This window comes from Gymnoscopelus microlampas (assembly GCF_963454915.1).
Source record: "Gymnoscopelus microlampas genome assembly, chromosome: 3".
NCBI classification, from domain to species: domain Eukaryota; kingdom Metazoa; phylum Chordata; class Actinopteri; order Myctophiformes; family Myctophidae; genus Gymnoscopelus; species Gymnoscopelus microlampas.
Window position 1 is genome coordinate 24462821 of NC_139940.1, and position 25870 is coordinate 24488690.

A 25870-nucleotide genomic window follows, 5' to 3' on the forward strand; every position below is an offset into this window, starting at 1 on the left:
TACCTACTCAAAAATCACTATGAGAATTATTCCCCCCAGATGATACTGATGACCCCGTATTTGGGGTCCTGGCTCACGGACTCATTTGGGGGTCCTTGTTTCAAGAACATTTTAAAATAGTGAAAATAGCCGATCTACAAGCTCACAACACGTCTCATCGGAGTGTCTCTAGGTAAAAGTTGAAATATAAATGAGTGTGAACGTTAATATGTGATTTATTGAGCCTGTAAATGAGTCAAAGAGGTAAAAGACACTGGTACGGTTCACTCCTGGCTCACTAGGACAGGGTTCAAGTCCCTGCGATGTCCTGCTGATTGCATGTATTTATAGGCGTCACTTGGTGCCGTGCTATGAGCTTGTAGATCTGCTATTTTTGAATAGCCGACGGTAACATCTAAAATGACAGATGTTTTCCCGGTTTTAAATATGTGATTAAATATGTGATAAATATTTGCATAGTAGGCCTTTATACATACAGTAGCATGGGATTCTTTTATATTTTTTACATTGGGTGACATAGCATAGCATTTTTAAATGGCTTTTACATTGGGTGACATAGTGTAGCATGGCTTTTTAGCGGTGCCAACCGCTCTATATCTGACTTTGTCTGTGTGTCCGTGTGTCCGTGTGTCCGGGTGTCCGTGTGTCTGTCTGTCCGTGTGTCCGAAAAACAAATATTGATGACAACATCAATACGGGGCTCATCAAAGGCACCGCTTCCTTCACACAGGGTGTGATTTTTTTTTTACATTGGACGACATACAGTAGGATATATAACTCTAAATAATATACGTATTATAGTCTATTTGTACATGATATCTATGAATATGTTTAGCCTATAAGTAAAAGCTAGTGTTCAGCAGTTGTTTTACTGTTGTTTTACAAGTTTTACAGCACTGCACAAACAACTATTACGTCAATGTTGCTAATAATTTATTTTTCATGCATACTCAGCATGCTAACTGGCAGTGTACATTTGGAATAATCTCCTTCTTTCAATTGTTCTTTCCAGGCTTAACAGTCAACTTATTGTCTATAATATAACCCTTTTATATAAGTTATATTTTACAGTTTCATTTAAGCATTATAATCTCTGTCATTAGAAATGTGTTATACAAATATTTGATTAATATTGTTGTTATTGTACACAGAACATAGGGTGGTTCTGGTTATTCATTGTTGCAATAGTGAAGAGCAGGCTGCTGTAATGCTCTAACAAGACCAACAGAGGGAGATAGTGAGGGCAATTTGGAACCCTATGTCTTTATAATGTCTGACACCACTTTAATTATACTTGTATGTTTTGGAAGTGGCCACTGTTTCCTTGTTCTATCCTGATGTTTTGTGCCTTGATGCAACTGTGACTGATGGAAGGATAGCCTACATTTCATTACAGTGTAAAATTACACATTTCCAGCACTGTTAGAGTTAACCTTGAAAATGACATCATCACTGTGCTTTCCTCCTCAGCCTCTTGTCTCTCTCCCCCCTCCTCTCTCTCTCTCTCTCTCTCTCTCTCTCTCTCTCTCTCTCTCTCTCTCTCTCTCTCTCTCTCTCTCTCTCTCTCTCACTCCCGCCTCTCCATCCTTTCCCTCTCTACTCCTGACACTCCTTCTCCATCCCTCCTCCTCTCCTCCCTGTCTCTCCACCCACTTCATTAAGTCCTGTATGAAAGGGGAGGCGTTTCCTGGCGGTCACACTACAGGAGGCACAGAGCCTCACAGGAGCCGCACTCACTCACATACACACATACCCACACACACACACACATTGGTGTACAGACACCCACTGGGCTCAGGCTTTGAGAGTGATCACATAGGCTCCCCAATCACAGTCAGCGTACATCAGAGTTAGGCCTCTTGCCAAATATCTCTCTATCTCTCTGCCAATCCTGTTGACATGGAGGTCATCAGCAGACATCATCGGCACCACCACAGCCACCTGGGTGAGGAGAAGCACCTGATGCTGAACCTCAACCGACGCTTGGAGTCCTACCTGGGCCGCGTCCAACAGCTGGAGGAGGAGAATGACTTGCTGCGCCAGGAGATCCACACCCGGAGACAGAGCAACCAGGGGGTCTCAACGCACAGGAAAGGCTTGGAGAAGGAGCTGAGGCTGGCGAGACAGGAGGTGGAGGCAGTGTGGCAGGAGAGGGACAGAGCAGAGCTGGAGGTGGGGAGCCTGGTGGAGGAACTTGAAGCTCTGGCTGCACAGAGGCAAAGAGTGGCTGAGGCCCAGGCAGAAGCCAAGAAGAAGCTGGATGAGAGCAGGAAGGAGATGGAGGTGGAGCAGAGAGCACAGATATGGCTGAGGGAGAAGGTCTGCCAGTTGGAGCAAGACATTGAGCTGCAGATTCAAGCCCATGAAGACGAAGTAGCCCACGTTGAGGCCACGCTGATTCGCTCTCGACCCATCATGGCACCCCCATCTGCCCTGATGAGCAACCAGATGCCCAGCCTCCTCCAGTTGGGACAAGAGTACTCCCAAAGGGCCGCAACCGCATGGCATGAGGCAACAGAGGCCTATCAGATCCAACTGGGACAGCTGGAGGATTCTCTCAGCCAGGCCCGGCATCGCTTGGTCCAAGTTGACCAGGAGAAGAGTGAGAGCCAGCTGAAGCTCCAGACCCTTCAGAAGGAACTAGCTTCAGCCCAGGATGTCAGACAGTACCTGGAGAAGAGAGTAATCCATCAGAGAGACAGACACAGCCAGGAACTCCAACAACTCCAGGTAATTGGTTCCATATCTGAGTTTTGTGTTTTTGTACTCCACACAGTTGAGGTACAGTACTGTAAGCTCAGAGTACAAGACTTTAACTGCCTGTAATGTTGCTACAAACCTGCTGTGTTGTGACATTTAATGTGACATTAAATCACCTTGAATCTTTAACTTTTAACAGCCAGTTCTCTTAAAACAATTAATGGAATTTGCTCCATATTTTAACATTCATACTTTAGTTTTGACTAATTGATGTTGGGTCTTTTTTCATTTTCTATGAATGTGTTGTAGTTTATTTGAATTATTAACATGTATTTGTCCAATGTCTAATTCATGTAATAGGTAGAATCCATTGTAAACCAATGCCATTGTATGTTGCACCCAAAATAAGTAATCAGTCACAATGCTGGATTTCTTGAGCACAGCTTCATGATACTCAAATAGATACGTCAATCAAAATAGCCACACTTAGATCCAGCATGTCGTAACTTGGACACTTGATAAACATAAAATAGGCTAACAAGAAACAACACAAGAATGTTGTTACAAATGACCATGTCTTGTCTTGTCTGTTGTCATCAGTCTGTATATTATTTGAGCTGTTTTCCCATGATATTTGAAAGATATGAATTGCTACCAATGCTACTCCACACATGATGATAAACTGTTGAATGTTGCAGAGTGATGGAGCACTTGTGACCTACAGCACCTGTAGCTGGCGCATGCCTCCATGGTTAACTTTTAATGACTCATTGTGATTACATTTAAAAAAACATATAGGTCGGTCATAGCCGAGTCTAAGAAGTCAAATAACGAGATATTTTATGCTTTTTATGCTGGTCATTCCACTTGTTCAGGGTTACTCTATGTATGTCTATGTAATCAACATATTATGTTATTTGCATAGACATACACTGTTTGCTTGAAGTATTTAGATGTATTTAGCATGTTGTTTAGAGAGAGACTAGGTTTGCAATTTACCTAGTATCCCACTCACATTGTAGTACTCAAAGAAATGCCCCTCTCTATTTCCTAGATGGTTTATGAAAGCAGGTTCTTGCTGATTATACTGTAGATGCATATGTTACATAGCATTTTTAAGCATGAACAAACTATTACAATAATAGGCTATAAACATGACCAAACTGTACTTTTCACACTGTACATGACTGTGCAGTCAGAATGTTTGAGGAACATTTTCATCACTTCTTCTTCCCGTTTGGCAGGACCACCTGGAAAGCTTGGAGGCAGAAAAAGAAGAGCTGAGCCAACAAATTGATGGCCTCCTTGTGGACAGCCGAGGGTTACTACAGCTGAAGATGTCCCTGGATCTGGAGGTAGCCACATACAGGTACAGTATGCTTTACAGTGAAATAAATACACATGTAAACTTCAGCATACAATTAAGCACCTTGCATCACCATCTCAGCCATCTCCAAATCTAGACTGACCTACAGTAATGGCTAATCCATTATGTGATGGCTGGATTTTTACAACTGATTGATCATTGATTGGCTGCAGATACCCATTTGAAATATGAGAGGGAGGAGGGAGGGAGAGGGAGAATGAAAGAGAGATGGAGAGAGAGGGATAGGGCCGAGGATATTTCACCCAGGCAATAAACCAGCCAATGCTGCTTACCGAAATCTGAACATGCTGATCAAGCTTGTATAATAATAATAATAATAATAAATCTATACTATATGAACTACAACTCATAATCATAAAGAGATACCTGCGGTCATAGTAGGGACATCTTATCACTTATCATCATACATGACTTTGACATCATAGACTGGCCTCCATGTGCTTTATGTCCATTTCACCCACCCAATAACCTGGGCACATCTTTTGTATTAGGTAAAGCTGGATGAAACACATAGGCAATCAGCTCAGTTATGGCTATGTCAACACTGACCAGTTTAACCATTCAAACATGGCTTCTCACTTTAAGACAGATATCCCCATCCCCCACTGATCAATACAATGAAGTTATCCATGGTTTGTTGTCTGTGAGGACACAGCTGCTGTCTGGACTAAAAGGGTTAATTTCACTGCAAGACCAGCCTCACTTTCGTGAGGTATGAGCTATGGGAGTCTAGAGTAACAGGACTAGACAGCAAGCAGAAAATGATAGGACAAACCTCAATGACATCCCTCCACCCCAGGTTATTGTGTATCCTATCTGAATCTGTTTCTTGTTGCTCAAATTTATGAAAATGTATTAAAATATTTGTTTTTATTCAATGAAGTACAGACGTAAAATCACAACACACAGAACACTGATGACTTTAAAAAAAGAAGAGCCATCATTTGAACTAAATGATATCTACGCCCAGTAGATCACTTCATAAAATGAGTAGTAGCAAAATTATCTTAAGTGGTTGATGAAATTAATCATAATCATTTTAACCAGCGTGCGTGCGTGCGTGCATGCGTGCGTGTGCAAGCCTCTGCGTGTGTGAGAAAGGAAATGATGGCAGAGGCGCTGCAGATGGCGACTCAAAGGCAATGCCTTTCCCCTATTTCCATAACAAGAGCATCAAGCCTCCTCTTGCTCTGGTTGAGAGCAACAAATGTTACTCTCCATTCCTCCGCCCACACATTACTCATGTTCTGCATCATCTCAGCATATTGTCGGGTCGAAACCTCACATGTCCAAAACTGTTACTTTCAGAAAATAGAAATAAATTACCTGTGTTCCAATGTAGTTATTATTTTGTCACAAGCTCTTTTAATACTTTACATTGGTTCAATATTTATAAAACCCACGGACAGACTTAAGCACTTTCACATGCAGATAGCAAAAAAGGCAGATCTACAAGCTCATAGTGTGAAAAAAATGAATTTTTGCACGACACTCATGTACGACGCTGTAGTGCATTAATTAACAACAAAAAAAGAAAAACATAAAAAGTTGAAATATGGAGATGCAAGGTCTCTGCCCGACAATAATAGTAATAACTCTTTGCATATAAAGATATGAAAATGACCTGTATCTCTTGCCATCTCTCTCTACAGAGCTTTATTGGACAATGAAAGCCTCAGGGGAGACATCTCTTCTGTAAGCCAGATGAGACACCTCTACATTCCTGGTAATTAAAGCATACAACATACAATCGAAGCATGGCATAGTGTAGTATTAATGCAGTATGTCATATCTAATGCAATATATCAAATCTTCACTAATGTAGGCCTACTCTTCATTTATACCATCAACCATCATTAACTGTATCATTTTGGTCGTGACTAGAACCTCCTTAAGGTAGAAGTCTTGGTACAGTTCATAATCCCATTTGACATGTGGAGGGTGGTCTTTGGCAAAGGGGCTGAGCTAGGCACTTTGGACCATTTGGTAATGCAAGCCACCTAAGAGGGTCCCCAAAGGTTATCGAGCCATATGGCTGTGCTTTCCGGTAACTTAGACCACAGGGAAAGGAAGTGATGATCAATATCTCCCCATTAGTGTCTAACCTACATGTATTCTAATAATGCCATGGGGAGATGGTTTGCAGTATCTTTGTCATGTTAAGATCACTGGAGAAGCATTTGAAATAGTATCCACAATCAGTAGCCATTTTTGCATTGCAAAGATATTGCCTTGAAATAATTAATTGTATTAATTTCTTACAATATTGCTGCAACTGTAGTCCCCTCAATGTCTATTACAGCAGCTCAATTGATTATATATTCATGAACTCATGCACCCATTTCATTCACAGATGCACTTTCCAGTCCTCAAAGGGTTAAAAGAAATGATCAGGGCCAGATGTCTACCACTCACATGTCCTTTCCCCTCTCTTCTATTCGTGGTGTAAATGGTCGGTCCAAGCCAACTAGCATAACCACAGCATCCATCTGGCCTGCAACTCTCAATGAAACTCTTGCAACTTCCCAGAAAACAACCAGGAATCCAACTGATGCTCCAACTGCAGAAACTCCAAGAAAGTTAGAAAATATGTCAACACCTTACCCCAAAATACTGCCGAGTGGCAGTGTTGAAAACTTCAGACCTCAGGAAATCCATGAGGAGGTCAGCTATGCTGAACCTCTCTCCCTGCCTGATGAACAAGAAGTGGTTGCTGAATCTCTGGTTGCACCTTCCCATGGTGAAGCTATTGCAGCTGTTGCCACTGGTTACCAGGTTGAGTTCAGCCTCAGCAGTGAACCACTGTTCAACAAGGAACCTGAGCATCATCAATATAATACAGGAAATCTGGCACGTTTCTCTGCCCCACTGATGCAGGTATCCTCAGGTTTCTCTGAAGAACATATTAAGGATGTGCCTTTTGAAGTCTCTTCAGGAAAAACAGGAGTGTATGAGCGACATACTCCCACTGATGCAGGGGTCGAGACATTTGAGAAAACGGAAGAGATTCAAGATGAATCCTCAGAGTCTGAAACCGAAGCTTTGATAGAACCCGCATTTGACTCCAGCACGACCAGTCCACCTTCTGAATGTGAGCCTGAGGATGGTGTTTTTAACCAGTCAACAGAGACCGATTCCATCTCAAATGAAGTGGCAGGAATGGTAAGCCAACAAGAAGACAATTCCATAGTGAGAACAAACTTTGACGACAAGTTGTACCCTGATGGAGAAGAAATGGATTCGTGGGACAGCGTCATAGAAAGAAAAAAATATCTCAAGAAAGTTGATGAGAGTGACACTCAACATGCAGAACCAGACCAAGATATTTTAACAAGAGAATTAGAGCATGATGAGCAAGTGATGAAGGCAGAAGTTGCTTCAGTTATACAGAATGAGCCCTCCCACATGACCTTTACACTGATGCACACAGAGTCACATGACTATGGGCAGCAGGAGGACACAAAGCAACACCATGTGGATCAAGCTGAAGAAGAAAATGATGAGGAAGATGATTCTCAAAATGTCTCAGTGTCATGGAAGACGGAACTGGAAAGTGATAGTTACGCTCAGGATAACACGGTTGCCGACACTCGACCTCTGATTCGATACAAGAGTGATGAGACTGACACCACTCAAGCGTCACATGTGGATGAAACGGAATCCAGTGAGGGCGAGGAGGACAGGAAGGTCGGAGAAGCAGGTATTGCTAAATGGAATGAAAGCAAGTCGAACAGATTTGGAACCATGGAGGACCTGTGTGAAGATGCAGAAGGAGAACCCTTGGGTGAGGATTATGATCTGGGATACACCACCTTGAGCAACTATGAGAAAGCTGACATGATTGCTCAAGTCAACAAGGAGCTTTCTGATGAAGAAACGGAAGAACTAACTGAACCAGTGGAAACGACAGTCATATCTAATGTAGATTGCGATGAAGAACTAGAAAGAGTGGACAAACTTGTGGAACAAGAGCTGGAACATTTATCCACTGCTACATATAGCATGCACTTTGCAGAACAACAGGCCACTGAGAATAAATCAGATAATCGGTCGGTCTGTAGTGATCACAACAGCAGACCTGAGAGTCAGGTCCACACTGTGGAAGAATCCAATGATGAGTCATCTAACATTTGCCAACATTCTCAGCCCGTCTCCACCACCCATGTGCTATCAGATGAGGAAGACTTGTTGGATGCAGCTGTCCCAAACCCAATAAAAGAGACTGTATCCTTTGAGGTATCTAGTGATTCTCTAGAACATTCTGTGGGCAAGAGAGCAGACTGTCTTCCATTCCCAGAAGTTCCACAAACAGCTGAATGGGAAGTCCTAGAGAGGCCAAGCCAAGAAATAGAAACCAGAGGCCAGTTTGCCGATGACTACATGTACGATGATGTGCATGAATCAACTCAGAGCTATTTCCACAACTCAGACAGCATTTACCAGGGCACAGTGACTCAGAATGAAGAGTCCTCTGAGGCCTCTCCAGAGAGAATACCAGTAAATACAGACATCTTCCCGGTGAAGGACTCAAACAAATATTTGAAAACAAATGAGGGCCTCCATGATTTCATCAGCAGTGGCATGAAAGATGACTTCTGGGGTTCTAACCTGGAGACCGGTGCCTCATATCAACCAGATGATTTCAGCAACCACACAGCTGAGCAGTCCAATCATAACCTAGGCTTTAGTAACACCTCGGCTTGGGGCAATTTGGAAAAGCATAGAGAAGAAAACCCAGAAAACCCAAGTGTGGCCAATGGAAACGGTAGGATGGAGACAGACTCACCTAAACCACTGGGCGACAAGGAAGAACATAGGCCTGCACAAGCGAAGCAGCTGTGTAGAGATGTTGCAGAGGGTGAGAAGGGCCATTCTATGTACTCTGAAGATGAGGGTGAATCTTGGTCCTCTGGGGAAGAATAGGTGGAGTAAGCCATCAAATAAGAATCTAAGAGCATTTCAAATTCAAGATAAGACATTATTAAACATTATTGTGAGAGTAAAATCCAGTTTGCTGCTAAGTATCTATCACTATGAAGACCAAAGTTCTTCCTTCGTGCATACGGTAACCACTAATGTGCCATTTCTGTCTAGACTAGAGGCACCAATCACTCTTCTTTTCCTTAAAGGCCAAGACCACTTTGGTAGAGTTTTGGGTTGTGTAGTTACCTTGCCATGATGTAACTCCAAAAGTGGACAAGAAATCCAAAATAATTGCTCCATTGATTAGAAATTGATCATTCAAAATATGCTCCTCATTGACTTACATTGTACGGTAAAACAGCTCTCAAAGTCACTCTTTTAGCACATAAATGAACACGAACAAAGTTGATTCAGACAATATAGAGCATCACCAAACCCAGTACTGTTTTTTTTTAAATAAAAATGTTAACTTCCTGTTGATTTTGCAATTTTATTAAGAAGAAAACCTGGACTGGATTCGCGGATCCGGATCTGGATCTTCAAATAGTAAAATCAGCAGGACATTAATATTTTTATTAAAAAATAAAACAGTACTGGGTTTGGTGATGTTCTATATTGTCTGAATCATTTTGTTCGTGTTCGTTTACGTGCTTAAAGAGTGACTTTGAGAGCTGTTTTACCGTACAATGTAAGTCAATGAGGAGCAAATTTTGAATTATCAATTTCTAATCAATGGAGCAATCATTTTTGATTTCTTGTCCACCTTTGGAGTTACATCATGGCAAGGTAAATACACAACCCAAACCTCTACCAAAGTGGTCTTGCCCTTTAAGGCATATTTAACTAACCAATCCATGCTCTGCATGTTTCTTGTTTCCAATTGTTATAACCCTGTGTAGGCTACTCTGCACATGTTATGGAAGGAAGTTACAAAATTGGCACACATGGGAACAGCAAATGTGAGTTGAGTTACCTTGTGCTGTGGAATCATGAATTTCACAGTTTCCCATAGAGACAGCAAGATACTGTATCCTTAGTCATTTTCAGTTAACTACAACTGATGTTTGTGTCCATGTTTGACACGTACAAAACAAAAAGGCAAATGAATATATCATGTCATTTGGATTTGCAAGCCACGTTTATTTTGATAATTTGTGTGTGGTCTGTAATTTTAGATCTTGTTATTAAATTTCCATTGATAATGTTACCTTCTGCCTTGGTACAGTTTTATTTCAAATAAATTGTGTGTTCATGATAGTGCAACTTTCTGCTTGCATTTGTTGTCTTTGAGCGTAACTAAATTGAACTGGGGTATGTCTTCTAAATCCTAACAGTTTTCTGAAAACGCATGTTACTATTAGTGGTTCTCAAACTTTTTCATTTTTCTTATTTGGCTGCGGCCCCATCTCAAAATATATGGATTAGTTTGTTTGTTTAGTGACAGCGGTCTCCCCATCTTTCCAGCTCTTTATTAATCAGAAAATAAATGTTCAGGTGGGTCACCAATTTCATAGAATCAGGGGAGAACACATTTATCACTTTCATTTGATAGTTCCAATTTTGTCTGTTCATTTATTTGCTTCATCACTTCCAATTTCCTGTTTTCCCTGTTTCTGTAGGCGTTCCCTCTACTGATTGGATGAAATTGGTATCTCCTCCTGAAAATGTATTTTCTGTTCATTAAATATCTCGAGAGACGGGGAGACCCCTGTTACTGAACAAACACTCTATCAGAATACATAGCTATTTAACACTTATTGTAACAAAAATATCACTTACAGCATCATTAATTAGTCATCAGTAAGATATTCTGTACCGTGCCTCTTAACAAACAAAACAAAAGACAAGCTCAGTACACAGCTGCGTCCTTAGGCAAGGTCAAGAAAACAGTAGCAACATCCATGTTTTCAAGTGAGGGAGGAAGGCTGTGTGTGTGTGTGTGTGTGTGTGTGTGCATGGGTGCTTGAGTGCGTGTGTGTGTGTATGTACGTGCAAGCACATGCATGTGTGTGTTTGTGTGTTTGTGTGTGTGTGTGTGTGTGTGTGTGTGTGTGTGTGTGTGTGTGTGTGTGTGTGTGTGTGTGTGTGCGCGCGCGTGTGCGTGTGCGTGCGTGCGTGATCGCAACTCCGCCTGTGTGCGTGTCGGGAGCGGGGGAGGGGAGGTGGGGGGGTTGGTCTTTGGCAGCATCCCAGATCTGCGGGGCTCAAAGCAGGCTAGCTAACAAAAGAGTTCCAGGGCCCTTCACAGCAAATGGCCATCCCATGGGAAGGCCCCGGCAGAAGTATGAAACAATGGGTGACCTCACCTCCTCTGCCTCCCCCCAACCCTGCCGACCCCCCCCCCCCACGCCCACCCCCTTCTGTCATTCATTAGTCAGTTTGCAGAACAATGACAGCTATTTTGGTGGCCAGTGCTCCCAGTACAAATTCACCCACAGAGATATTCAATAAGGAAGCTAACCGCAGTGCAGCCGGTCACATTTCTGTTCAGAATGACTGTGGTATTACAGAAGCTATCTGGCATGCACATTCTCTGCACTCCGTCTGACTCACTAGAAACACGACAGATCAGAAGTCAGATTAATTTTACAACTGGTGCTCTATTCATAACCAATGGTCCTTCTTGGAATTACTTGTAGGAATAATCAATCGGATACACGGAAGTATAGGTAATGCATGTAACACATTTATGTAAAACTCAGTTTGTGGTTTCTGAGTTGGGATGTTAACTTCTCTATGCTTTGAAAGTTGCGTCACATTTTCGTGTCACAATTGCGTGAGAAGTTGCAGACACCTAACACCTAAACAACATTTAATACAAGACACCATAGTTTCAACATCTGTTGCCGAAAGTAAAAAAGAAAACTCTCAAGATGCAAGGTTTTGTATGTATGTTGCTACTGGAGACAGTTCAGAATTAGAACAGTGGTGAAGAACTGCGAACAGACATACACAGCTCTAAAATGTCAAAAAAGGGCTGTATGGATTTCTTACTGTAATGGTGTGTGTGTGTGTGTGTGTGTGTGTGTGTGTGTGTGTGTGTGTGTGTGTGTGTGTGTGTGTGTGTGTGTGTGTGTGTGTGTGTGTGTGTGTGTGTGTGTGTGTGTGTGTGTGTGTGTGTGTGTGTGTGTGTGTGTGTGTGTGTGTGTGTGTGTGTGTGTGTGTGTGTGTGTGTGGACTCCCCACCCAAAAAAGACGAAAATCATTGAGTTGCAGTAAACCTGTCCTGGCACTATATGGGAATGTAAGCTCTCTGATGACCATCTGCCATCCATTATACATTCTCTATTGATTTACTTCACTTGTCATGGCTGTGAATAATGGACAATTCGTAGAATTAGGCAGAGGAGGAGGAGGTGCCTTAACTCGCCCTGTTTCTCTCATTCTCTCCAAATGTAGAAAGAGATAAAGATTCATACGGCCGTGAGAGAAAGACACAAGCAATCATGTGGTCTTTCTGAGTAAAGACCCCCCACACACACATACATAAATATGAAGGTATACCGGTATATAAAATACACAATGACTTACAAAAGAAAGAAAACAGAACGCTCACAGTTGGGCTCCATTTGAAAAGTGCCTGCATGGCGTTTGGAGCTACATGCTCTTCTTCATCAGACATGTACACTTGACATGACTTATTTTTTTCGTTCTTGTTTCTACTCTGCACCTGCCTTATTTGGGTTTGGATGTGTGTGTTTCTCCTCATCAGACGTAAATACACACATATTCACTCATGGACACAGCAAAGTGGAGAATTACAAGTGATCAGACACTGCTGTAATGATATCGTCTGACAGCAACATCAGATCTGCTTGTCCACATTTGATTGTGAATCATTCTCACATTGTAGCCTACACCTTTTTTTTTCTTGGTCACATTTGAACACTCTCAAAATTATACTTTTTTGATCTCTCCGAGTTAACACTCAATATCAAATATTGTTTATAGCTCCAACAGACATAATCATCAGTGACAAGCCTATGACCTATACTGAAATAGAACAGAGGTTGCACTGAGATGTGCAACCAGGACTCATGCCGACGGCTGGCTTGTAAAGTGATCTGGGGTGAGCGGTGTTAGAGGAATGACCTCTAATAAAACAACAATAAAACAACTAATCAGAAATATTTAAAACAGGGCTAAAACATTTGAACAGGGCTTCTTGCTGCCTTATCTATGAATAATGAAGAACGTACAGAATCCATGTGTAAATATTTGGTAAACAGAGGATAGGTGGAGTATGTATTTGCTGTGCTATAGGGCTGTCTGGCACCAGATGCCCACACAGTAATCTAATCAGCTGCAGGGATGCATTGGAAATTGAATTATACATGAACTGGCTGACTGGCTACAGAATGGCCACACCCATGCCCATCGTTTCCTCTGGCAAGTGAATAACACACATAATATGCATTATGCACACACACACACACACACACGCACACGCACACGCACACGCACACGCACACGCGCACACACACACACACACACACACACACACACACACACACACACACACACACACACACACACACACACACACACACACACACACACACACTGTACCTCAAAATATAACAACATAGATGGATGAATAAAATGACATGAACGTGTATATTTCTCATTGCACATACAGTACTGTATATCAGTCTGGAATATCATCTATTATTATTATTTTTATAACTGGAAGATTGTCAAAATAACACACAAACACACGCATGTACACACACACACACACACACACACACACACACACACACACACACACACACACACACACACACACACACACACACACACACACACACACACACACACACACACACACACACACACACACACACACACTTAGTGGCTTTCCTTTAATTACAGGACACACAGTAACCGTCTGACACACATAATGCCTACATTGTCCATCACTGCCACTGACTGAGCCATCTATTATTAGCTGGATCATCATCATTTGAGCTACAAGTGTGTGGGTCTGTCTGAGACATGTGCTCAATGGCTGCTGTCTACCAAGCAGCTGACCCACCCAGCTGGCAGCCTGCGGACGGTCAGTCAGTGGCCCAGACTAAAGCACTGGTTCTCAAAGTGTGGTCCGGGGATCCTCAGGGGCCAACCAAACGGAGCCTTAAAGGCAAGGCGTCAATTATGAAAATAGGGGGTGGCAAAAATAAAAGCTGCGTGTGAGCTTATCACCAGATAGTGTGGATTAAGATGCACTCACCGCTGATCTTGAATCCGATTAATCTGCCAACAACATTTCAGAGGTGGAGAAAATATGCATAAAAGAAATACATTTGAATGGTTTCAGGTCTGTAACTCAGTGAGTGTACAAATGGAAGCACATGGACCCGTAACTCAGAGTTATGGGGGTCCGTGGCCTAATGCATACCAAACTGGGGGTCCTTGAAATGCTCTTGTGTGACAGTTCCTGTGGCCTGGGGAGGAATGAAGAGACAGAGATCAATCATTGATCAATCAATAAATCAAATAATCAATCAAATAATCAATCAAATAATCTATCTATCTATCTATCTATCTATCTATCTCTCTCTCTCTCTCTCTCTCTCTCTCTCTCTCTCTCTCTCTCTCTCTCTCTCTCTCTATCTCTATCTCTATCTCTCTCTCTATCTACAGTATCTATCTATCTATCTTTTGATGATGTTTCATTCACTTTTGTAAATGAACAACCTTTATAACAATAGAAATATAATTTCACAATCCTCTTTCTATGCATGCAGTTGTCATTCATAAATACACCAAAAATGTTGCTTTTTATGGTAGTGTGAAATGAGAAAGATGTCCCCTTTGTCTTTACTGGGTTCACTTAACCATTAACCAGACAGATAATTTAGCCAAAATATTAAATGGTTGATGCATTGTATGCCTGTTGTATGTTCACTGGTGTGTAAAGTGTATAAGCCAGTATCTCAAACGTTTTAATTTAAAGGACCCCCAAGTACAAAGGGTCCACATTTGGTTCCAATTGTACACTCTCTTACAGACCTGATGGTTCTTACAGGTCTGTAAGAGAGTGTACAATTGGAACCAAATGTGGACCCTTTGCCGAAAATAGCTTATACTATAAGCTATTTTCGGCACATGAAAATGTTGATATTTGTGTTCAAGCTAATACCAACCTTAGAGTGACATCTAGAGGTAACTAGATGGCACTACACTACACACTAGATGGCACTACACATCCCATTCCATTTCACAACTAGAAAAAGTGCTCCTCGGAGCACAGGTCAGGTAGGTTATTGTGGCCTCCTGGTGGCGCTATAATAGGCCAATGTGAAAAGGGTGGCATTTCTTCTTAGGCCTTTCAATCGGACAAATTATCTAATTTTATAATTTAGAGTTTTCCCCCGTGAATGACAGAAGACAATTTTGCCAATGTTTGACCATTTTAATGTGTGGTCTGTCACTTTAGAAATGTGGGTGTCGAACTCATTTTGGGGGTGCGGGCCACATTGGTCAAAAGGTGACTTGATGTGGGCCGCAACCAGTTGCGGATGCGCATGCACGCTCACACGCATTCAGTTATACCCCATTGTTTTTCAGTCTGTTGTCTCAGTCACTGCGGTAACAGCCCCCAGAGACGTGCAGAGAGATTTGGAGAGGCAGGGGCTGGAATTTCAAAAGGGCACATGCACGGACAACACATGCACGCGCGCAAAGCGCGCGCGAAATTTTGCGGATATTCGTCGGATTCGGGTACTTTTTTACCCGTTTTTTGTTACTTTATTTCGGTTTTAGGGTTAGGGGTAGGGTTAGGTTAGGGTTATAGATATATAATAAAAAATTAAAAAAAAAAAATTGTAATAATGTTTTTTGGTGGCTTTGGATAAAACATTGGTGGCTATAGCCACCGAAGCCCCCGCCTAACGACGCCACTTATTCTTCTGTATAATGAGTACTTTTACTTAAGTAAAGAAATTGAGTACTTTTCCCACCACTGCTGCTGTCTGACACAGAGAGAGAGAGAGAGCGAGAGAGAGAGAGAGAGAGAGAGGTAGAGAGAGATATATATAGGCTCCTGCTTGACAAGTAATTTCAAATTAACAGCTATATATATATATATTTTTTGTCCATACATACCTAATCTGTCTCAAACAATTGGTCCGTGTTCTGCGTGCATTCACTGCATTCAGTTGTGCACTCATTCAGGTTTCGATTGTGTATAATAGACTTCGTTTGCCGGGCGGTATCGCGCGCCCAAAAAATAGCCGATCTACAAGCTCACAATGCCTGGCGTTGCGACGCGTTGTGAGCTTGTAAATCAACTATAATTCTGCGCGAGCACTGCATGGCACGGGGCTCAATTAAGTAAGCTTTACTGCAGGTGCGAGGCCAACGGGCGCAGGGGTTTCTACAGTTTACAGTCAGAGGAGACAAGGGCACTTTTTTACCGACAGACAAAAGGGCAGGGGCTCAAGCCCCCTTTGATGTCTATGTGTGCACGTGCATGAGCCCAACTCACTCCAAAACCAACTCACTCCAAATCGAGCCCAACTCACTCCAGACATCTCACTCCACAGCAGAGCCCAACTCACTCCACACACTTGGCCAACTCCCTCCACACACTTGGCCAACTCCTTCCACAGCAGAGGACAACTCACTCCACAAATTTAAATTGCACAACTCACTCCACAAATTATTATTGAGGAAGACATTTGTGCTTAAGTACAATATTGAGGAATTAAGTACAATATTGAGTTATTTGTTACTTTTGTACTCACTCTAACTCTATTCTGTTTTAGGTGCTTAAGTACAATATTGAGGAATTAAGTACAATATTGAGGAATTTGTTACTTTTGTACTCACTCTAACTCTATTCTGTTTTAGGCTTCACTCTAACTCTATTCTGTTTTAGGCTTGGTTAAAGTTTTAAATACTGTCTCTACAAAACAGTCTCTACAAAACAACTTAATGGTTCTGGGGGGGGGGCTCGCTGGCCCCCGTCTTGTTAGGCTATTATATTGAGAGCCTGAAGAAGACAGGACTCCAAGGTGTTCTAATTTAGAGTTGATTGGTAGTACTTTGTAGTGACTTTTTTTGGTCCCTAACATTAATCGAGCTCTGGACTTAGTACATTTATTTTTTCACCATTGTGTCACTACCGAAACGAAAGTTTGTCACTACCGAAACGAAAGTTAAATCCAAAAAAATCACTAAGTGTGGAGGCCAAAATCGTTTGTAGACTATTAACAAATCATTAACAACCTGTTTGTTGACATTCGTAAATGATTACTAAAACCTTTATAACTACAGTTACAAATCATTTGTAAAGCATGCACGTGCACACATAGACATCAAAGGGGGCTTGAGCCCCTGCCCTTTTGTCTGTCGGTAAAAAAGTGCCCTTGTCTCCTCTGACTGTAAACTGTAGAAACCCCTGCGCCCGTTGGCCTCGCACCTGCAGTAAAGCTTACTTAATTGAGCCCCGTGCCATGCAGTGCTCGCGCAGAATTATAGTTGATTTACAAGCTCACAACGCGTCGCAACGCCAGGCATTGTGAGCTTGTAGATCGGCTATTTTTTGGGCGCGCGATACCGCCCGGCAAACGAAGTCTATTATACACAATCGAAACCTGAATGAGTGCACAACTGAATGCAGTGAATGCACGCAGAACACGGACCAATTGTTTGAGACAGATTAGGTATGTATGGACAAAAAAAATATATATATATAGCTGTTAATTTGAAATTACTTGTCAAGCAGGAGCCTATATATATCTCTCTCTACCTCTCTCTCTCTCTCTCTCTCTCGCTCTCTCTCTCTCTCTGTGTCAGACAGCAGCAGTGGTGGGAAAAGTACTCAATTTCTTTACTTAAGTAAAAGTACTCATTATACAGAAGAATAAGTGGCGTCGTTAGGCGGGGGCTTCGGTGGCTATAGCCACCAATGTTTTATCCAAAGCCACCAAAAAACATTATTACAATTTTTTTTTTTTAATTTTTTATTATATATCTATAACCCTAACCTAACCCTACCCCTAACCCTAAAACCGAAATAAAGTAACAAAAAACGGGTAAAAAAGTACCCGAATCCGACGAATATCCGCAAAATTTCGCGCGCGCTTTGCGCGCGCAGGGGAACACATGCACGCGCGCTGCGCGCGCGTGCATGTGTTGTCCGTGCATGTGCCCTTTTGAAATTCCAGCCCCTGCCTCTCCAAATCTCTCTGCACGTCTCTGTTGTAAAGTATTAGTAAGTAGTGAACTATTCATGAATAAGCCATTTATATACATCTGTAAAAGATTATTAAATCATTTGTAACGACCCATTCTAAAGCATTTATAAACGTTTATAAGCAGTTTGTAAACTATTAACAAATCATTAACAACCTGTTTATTGACATTCGTAAATGATTACTAAAACCTTTATAACTACGGTTACAAATCATCTATAAAGGTATTAGTAACTATTCATGAATAAGCCATGTATAATACATCTGTATTATTAAATCATTTGTAACTGATGTTACATAATATATACAAGCTATTGGTAGCTTGTTCATGTTTAACATATGCTTTGTTAAACATTCCTAAAGTATCTATAAATCCTTAGTACATGTTATTATGTGCCTAGTAAAGTGAAGACAGTTCATCATTTACAACTGTCTGTTAATGTGTTTGTTCATGTTTAACATGCTTTGTAAAACATTCCTAAAATATCTATAAATCCTTTGTACATGTTATTATGTGCCCTACAGTAAAGTGAAGACAGTTCATCATTTATGACTGTCTGTTAATGTGGACTTTCTCCTTACCTGTTGCAAACTACCTGGCTTTCATGAATGCAGACATTAAACAATTACTAGAATTATCATTCATGTTAAGCAAATGATGCGTAAGACATTCGTAAAGAGTATGTAAACCATTTGCAGACGTTATCATGAGCCTGAGCCTAGTTGCTTCTATTGGGCTTGTTTTCATAGACCTGTCCGCTTGTTTCTTTTGCAAAATCTGGCAACACACTGATTACCTGCATTACACCTGCAGTAGCCTACTAGGGAGGAAGTGAACAGTGATGCAGTTGCAGACTGGACAGAAATATGTCTAATTCATGTTTTATGTGTTTTAACTGTCTTGTTGCAGGTGATCGAGGTAACATAAAATGGCTAATCTTACACACATGAAGTAGCATTATGACTAGGGGGTATTTTGATGGTGGCTGTTTGTATCCACAATGTTTGTTTTGATGTGTAGGCTAGTAATGTCCTCCATGCTTAGCAGTTTAGCTTAGCAGCTAAAGCTAACTTGCACTGGGAGGTGGTGACTGCAGAGGCTCCAAGCTGCTACTCTGTGATTCTGTTGTGATTAATTTCTTTGTTTAAATGTCAGTGTGTGTGCGCTGTGGCTAAGAGTTGCTACATTTTATATCTTAATAAAGTGTTGTATACTTGTATACTATATAACGTTACTTTTGCCACTTTTTGATGTCACATGTTTTACTAATCACTGTCTTCACTTTACAACAAGGCCCATGATAACGTTAGCAAATGGTCAACACACTCTTTACGAATGTCTTACGAATCATATATTAAACATGAAAGATAATTCTAGTAATTGTTTGGCATCTGCATTCATGAAAGCCAGGTAGTTTGCAACAGGTAAGGAGAAAGTCACATTAACAGACAGTTGTAAATGATGAACTGTCTTCACTTTACTATAGGGCACATAATAACATGTACTAAGGATTTATAGATATTTTAGGAATGTTTTACAAAGCATATGTTAAACATGAACAAACACATTAACAGACAGTTGTAAATGATGAACTGTCTTCACTTTACTATAGGGCACATAATAACATGTATTAAGGATTTATAGATACTTTAGGAATGTTTAACAAAGCATATGTTAAACATGAACAAGCTACCAATAGCTTGTATATATTATGTAACATCAGTTACAAATGATGTAATAATCATTTACAGATGTATTATACGTGTCTTATTCATGAATAGTCATAAAATACCTTTATAGATGATTTGTAACCGTAGTTATAAAGGTTTTAGTTTCTTCGGATTTTTTCTGATTTAACTTTCGTTTCGGTGGTGACCAACTTTCGTTTCGGTAGTTTGATTACAAAATGTAAGTTGTGTAAAAAATAATCTGACTATACTAAGTTGTTATTTGTTTGTTTAAGTCAGGCTATACTCTACTCAGAGTCATAAGTTTACAAAATGTAATAAAGTACAGTGAACGTCTGTGCGGTTTGTCTTCATCACTGAAAATAACGTACATGTAAACTGATATAAAACTGCTGTCATGTGCAGTGAAGAAACACAACCATTTCACTCCTAATAATACCTATAGGCTATATTTGTCATCCAACTGTTAGCTCAATGGGTTGAGACGCAGTATACATGATCCAGAGGCCATGAGTTCAAATCCCATTGATGTCTTTCCTATGATTCTTTCCTTTGCAGACTGGCTTCCAGAAGATCAACTGAAAGCTACCAGGAAGGCTGTACTTGTCAGCCATCTGTTAGCTCAATGGGTTGAGACGCAGTATTCATGATCCAGAAGCCATGAGTTCAAATCCCATTGATGCCTTTCCTATGATTCTTTCCTTTGCAGACTGGCTTCCAGAAGATCAACTGAAAACTACCAGGAAGGCTATATTTGTCATCCGACTGTTAGCTCAATGGGTTGAGACGCAGTATACATGATCCAGAGGCCATGAGTTCAAATCCCATTGATGTCTTTCCTATGATTCTTTCCTTTGCAGACTGGCTTCCAGAAGATCAACTGAAAACTACCAGGAAGGCTGTACTTGTCAGCCATCTGTTAGCTCAATGGGTTGAGACGCAGTATTCATGATCCAGAGGCCATGAGTTCAAATCCCATTGATGTCTTTCCTATGATTCTTTCCTTTGCAGACTGGCTTCCAGAAGATCAACTGAAAATTACCAGGAAGGCTGTACTTGTCAGCCATCTGTTAGCTCAATGGGTTGAGACGCAGTATACATGATCCAGAGGTCATGAGTTCAAATCCCACTGGTGTCTTTACTGTGATGCTTTCCTTTGCAGACTAACTTCTAGAAAAACAAGTTAAAACCACCAGGAAACCTGTAACTCTCAGCCAACAGCATAGCTCGACTGTTAGAGCGTCTGTCCAATAACATGACTTGACTTGAGTGGGTTCGATTCCCACTTGAGTCAAGTGTCCCAGGTAATTTGGGGCAACGGATAAATTGACTGATTTATCCGTTTGAACCAGCACACTCCTACAAGTTATTCTACGGATATCAGTCAATTTATCCGCTGCCCCAATTTACCGGGGACTTGACGTTAGTGGGAACCGAACCCACTCAAGTCAAGTCATGTTATTGGACAGACGCTCTACCAGTCGAGCTATGCTGTTGGCTGAGAGTTACAGGTTTCCTGGTGGTTTTAACTTGTTTTCTAGAAGTTAGTCTGCAAAGGGAAGCATCACTAAGGATATCAGTCAATTTATCCGTTGCCCCAAGATACCGGGGACACTTGACTCGAGTGGGAATCGAACCCACTCAAGTCAAGTCAAGTCAGGTTATTGGACAGATGCTCTACCAGTTGAGCTATGCTGTAGGCTGAGAGTTACAGGTTTCCTGGTGGTTTTAACTTGTTGTTCTAGAAGTTAGTCTGCAAAAGGAAGCATCACTAAGGATATCAGTCAATTTATCCGTTGCCCCAAGTTACCGGGGACACTTGACTCGAGTGGGAATCGAACCCACTCAAGTCAAGTCAAGTCATGTTATTGGACAGACGCTCTACCAGTTGAGCTATGCTGTTGGCTGAGAGTTACAGGTTTCCTGGTGGTTATAACTTGTTTTTCTAGAAGTTAGTCTGCAAAGGAAAGCATCACAGTAAAGACACCAGTGGGATTTGAACTCATGGCCTCTGGATCATGTATACTGCGTCTCAACCCATTGAGCTAACAGATGGCTGACAAGTACAGCCTTCCTGGTACTTTTCAGTCGATCTTCTGGAAGCCAGTCTGCAAAGGAAAGACATCAATGGGATTTGAACTCATGGCCTCTGGATCATGAATACTGCGTCTCAACCCATTGAGCTAACAGATGGCTGACAAGTACAGCCTTCCTGGTAGTTTTCAGTTGATCTTCTGGAAGCCAGTCTGCAAAGGAAATAATCATAGGAAAGACATCAATGGGATTTGAACTCATGGCCTCTGGATCATGTATACTGCGTCTCAACCCATTGAGCTAACAGTTGGATGACAAATATAGCCTTCCTGGTAGTTTTCAGTTGATCTTCTGGAAGCCAGTCTGCAAAGGAAAGAATCATAGGAAAGGCATCAATGGGATTTGAACTCATGGCTTCTGGATCATGAATACTGCGTCTCAACCCATTGAGCTAACAGATGGCTGACAAGTACAGCCTTCCTGGTAGTTTTCAGTTGATCTTCTGGAAGCCAGTCTGCAAAGGAAAGAATCATAGGAAAGACATCAATGGGACTTGAACTCATGGCCTCTGGATCATGTATACTGCGTCTCAACCCATTGAGCTAACAGTTGGATGACAAATATAGCCTTCCTGGTAGTTTTCAGTTGATCTTCTGGAAGCCAGTCTGCAAAGGAAAGAATCATAGGAAAGACATCAATGGGATTTGAACTCATGGCCTCTGGATCATGAATACTGCGTCTCAACCCATTGAGCTAACAGATGGCTGGTAAGTACAGCCTTCCTGGTGCTTTGACTTGAACAACAAACAAGACAAATAACTTTAAAAAAATTTGTTACAGCATAAATATAAATCTTTTTCATGGGGGGCCCTGACGCTACATCTTTTCACATTGGGGTCCACTGCCCAAATACATGTCAATTTGGGGGGTTGACAACAAAAGGTTTCAGAACCACAGATTCCAAGGAAACAGCTGTAGGTGAATGGATAGAGTCACTGACTAGTGAGCCGCAGGTAACAGGTTCAAGCCTCAGCTACAGCAGCAAGTCAGGATGTCAAATCAAATAGGTATTATTAGGAGTGAAATGGTTGTGTTTCTTCACCCCAACTGCACATGACAGCAGTTTTATATCAGTTTACATGTACGTTATTTTCAGTGATGAAGACAAACCGCACAGACGTTCACTGTACTTTAGTACATTTTGTAAACTTATGACTCTGAGTAGAGTATAGCCTGACTTAAACAAACAAATAACAACTTAGTATAGTCAGATTATTTTTTACACAACTTACATTTTGTAATCAAACTACCGAAACGAAAGTTGGTCACCACCGAAACGAAAGTTAAATCCGAAAAAATCCGAAGAAACTAAAACCTTTATAACTACGGTTACAAATCATCTATAAAGGTATTTTATGACTATTCATGAATAAGACATGTATAATACATCTGTAAATGATTATTACATCATTTGTAACTGATGTTACATAATATATACAAGCTATTGGTAGCTTGTTCATGTTTAACATATGCTTTGTTAAACATTCCTAAAGTATCTATAAATCCTTAATACATGTTATTATGTGCCCTATAGTAAAGTGAAGACAGTTCATCATTTACAACTGTCTGTTAATGTGTTTGTTCATGTTTAATATATGCTTTGTAAAACATTCCTAAAATATCTATAAATCCTTAGTACATGTTATTATGTGCCCTATAGTAAAGTGAAGACAGTTCATCATTTACAACTGTCTGTTAATGTGACTTTCTCCTTACCTGTTGCAAACTACCTGGCTTTCATGAATGCAGATGCCAAACAATTACTAGAATTATCTTTCATGTTTAATATATGATTCGTATGACATTCGTAAAGAGTGTGTTGACCATTTGCTAACGTTATCATGGGCCTTGTTGTAAAGTGAAGACTATGCATTATTATTTCATGTTTAACAGTGATTAGTAAAACATGTGACATCAAAAAGTGGCAAAAGTAACGTTATATAGTATACAAGTATACAACAATTTATTAAGATATAAAATGTAGCAACTCTTGGCCACAGCACACACACTGACATTTAAACAAAGAAATTAATCACAGAGTAGCAGCTTGGAGCCTCTGCAGTCACCACCTCCCAGTGCAAGTTAGCTTTAGCTGCTAAGCTAAACTGCTAAGCATGGAGGACATTACTAGCCTACACATCAAAACAAACATTGTGGATACAAACAGCCACCATCAAAATACCCCCTAGTCATAATGCTACTTCATGTGTGTAAGATTAGCCATTTTATGTTACCTCGATCACCTGCAACAAGACAGTTAAAACACATAAAACATGAATTAGACATATTTCTGTCCAGTCTGCAACTGCATCACTGTTCACTTCCTCCCTAGTAGGCTACTGCAGGTGTAATGCAGGTAATCAGTGTGTTGCCAGATTTTGCAAAAGAAACAAGCGGACAGGTCTATGAAAACAAGCCCAAAAGAAGCAACTAGGCTCAGGCTCATGATAACGTCTGCAAATGGTTTACATACTCTTTACGAATGTCTTACGCATCATTTGCTTAACATGAATGATAATTCTAGTAATTGTTTGGTGTCTGCATTCATGAAAGCCAGGTAGTTTGCAACAGGTAAGGAGAAAGTCCACATTAACAGACAGTCATAAATGATGAACTGTCTTCACTTTACTGTAGGGCACATAATAACATGTACAAAGGATTTATAGATATTTTAGGAATGTTTTACAAAGCATGTTAAACATGAACAAACACATTAACAGACAGTTGTAAATGATGAACTGTCTTCAATTTACTATAGGGCACATAATAACATGTACTAAGGATTTATAGATACTTTAGGAATGTTTAACAAAGCATACCAATAGCATACCAATAGCTTGTAGATATTATGTAACATCAGTTACAAATGATTTAATAATCATTTACAGATGTATTATACATGGCTTATTCATTAATAGTTACTAATACCTTTATAGATGATTTGTAACCGTAGTTTTAAAGGTTTTAGTAATCATTTACGAATGTCAATAAACAGGTTGTTAATGATTTGTTAATAGTCTACAAACTGCTTATAAACGTTTATAAATGCTTTAGAATGGGTCGTTACAAATGATTTAATAATCTTTTACAGATGTATATAAATGGCTTATTCATGAATAGTTCACTACTTACTAATACTTTACAAATGATTTGTAACTGTAGTTATAAAGGTTTTAGTAATCATTTACGAATGTCAACAAACAGGTTGTTAATGATTTGTTAATAGTCTACAAACTACTTACAAACGTTTATAAATGCTTTATAACGGGTCATTATTGTAAAGTGCTACCGGAGTACGTTTCAGGCAATTTAAAGTTGATTAGTAGTGACTTTTTTTTTGGTCCCTAACATTCATCGAGCTCTGGACTTAGTAATTTTTTTTTCGTTTCGGTAGTGACACAATGGTGTCACTACCGAAACGAAAAAAAAATTGTTCCCCCAAAAACCTGTTAGGAGTACGTTTCAGGCAATTTAAAGTTGATTGGTAGTGACTTTTTTTTTGGTCCCTAACATTCATCGAGCTCTGGACTTAGTAAATTGTTTTCCGTTTCGGTAGTGACACAATGGTGTCACTACCGAAACGAAAAAAAAAAATGTTCCCCCAAGAACCTGTTAGGAGTACGTTTCAGGCAATTTAAAGTTGATTGGTAGTGACTTTTTTTTTGGTCCCTAACATTCATCGAGCTCTGGACTTAGTAATTTTTTTTCCGTTTCGGTAGTGACACTACCGAAACGAAAAAAAAATTGTTCCCCCAAAAACCTGTTAGGAGTACGTTTCAGGCAATTTAAAGTTGATTGGTAGTGACCTTTTTTTTGGTCCCTAACATTCATCGAGCTCTGGACTTAGTCATTTTTTTTCCACCGAAACGAAAAA

At 40.6% G+C, this 25870-nt stretch overlaps 1 protein-coding gene across 1 annotated transcript; it reads left to right on the forward strand.

The window, feature by feature from the left end:
• The first annotated feature begins 1713 nt into the window (after window positions 1–1713).
• On the forward strand, window positions 1714–9208 carry nes (nestin). The gene is made up of 4 exons (XM_084052712.1): window positions 1714–2730; window positions 3945–4069; window positions 5740–5813; window positions 6441–9208. The coding sequence occupies exons 1-4, from the start codon at window positions 1900–1902 to the stop codon at window positions 9008–9010; spliced, it is 3600 nt and encodes a 1199-aa protein (XP_083908838.1). The 5' UTR covers window positions 1714–1899; the 3' UTR covers window positions 9011–9208.
• Window positions 9209–25870: the final 16662 nt, after the last annotated feature.

What these genes read in the sequence shown, in the direction of transcription:
- nes (XM_084052712.1), top strand. Translation starts at nt 1,900, where the DNA reads ATGGAGGTCATCAGCAGACATCATCGGCACCACCACAGCCACCTGGGT. An exon ending in CTGGAGGTAGCCACATACAG is followed by an intron (nt 4,070 to 5,739) that starts GTACAGTATGCT and finishes CTCTCTCTACAG; the next exon opens with AGCTTTATTGGACAATGAAA. An exon ending in GAGACACCTCTACATTCCTG is followed by an intron (nt 5,814 to 6,440) that starts GTAATTAAAGCA and finishes TTTCATTCACAG; the next exon opens with ATGCACTTTCCAGTCCTCAA.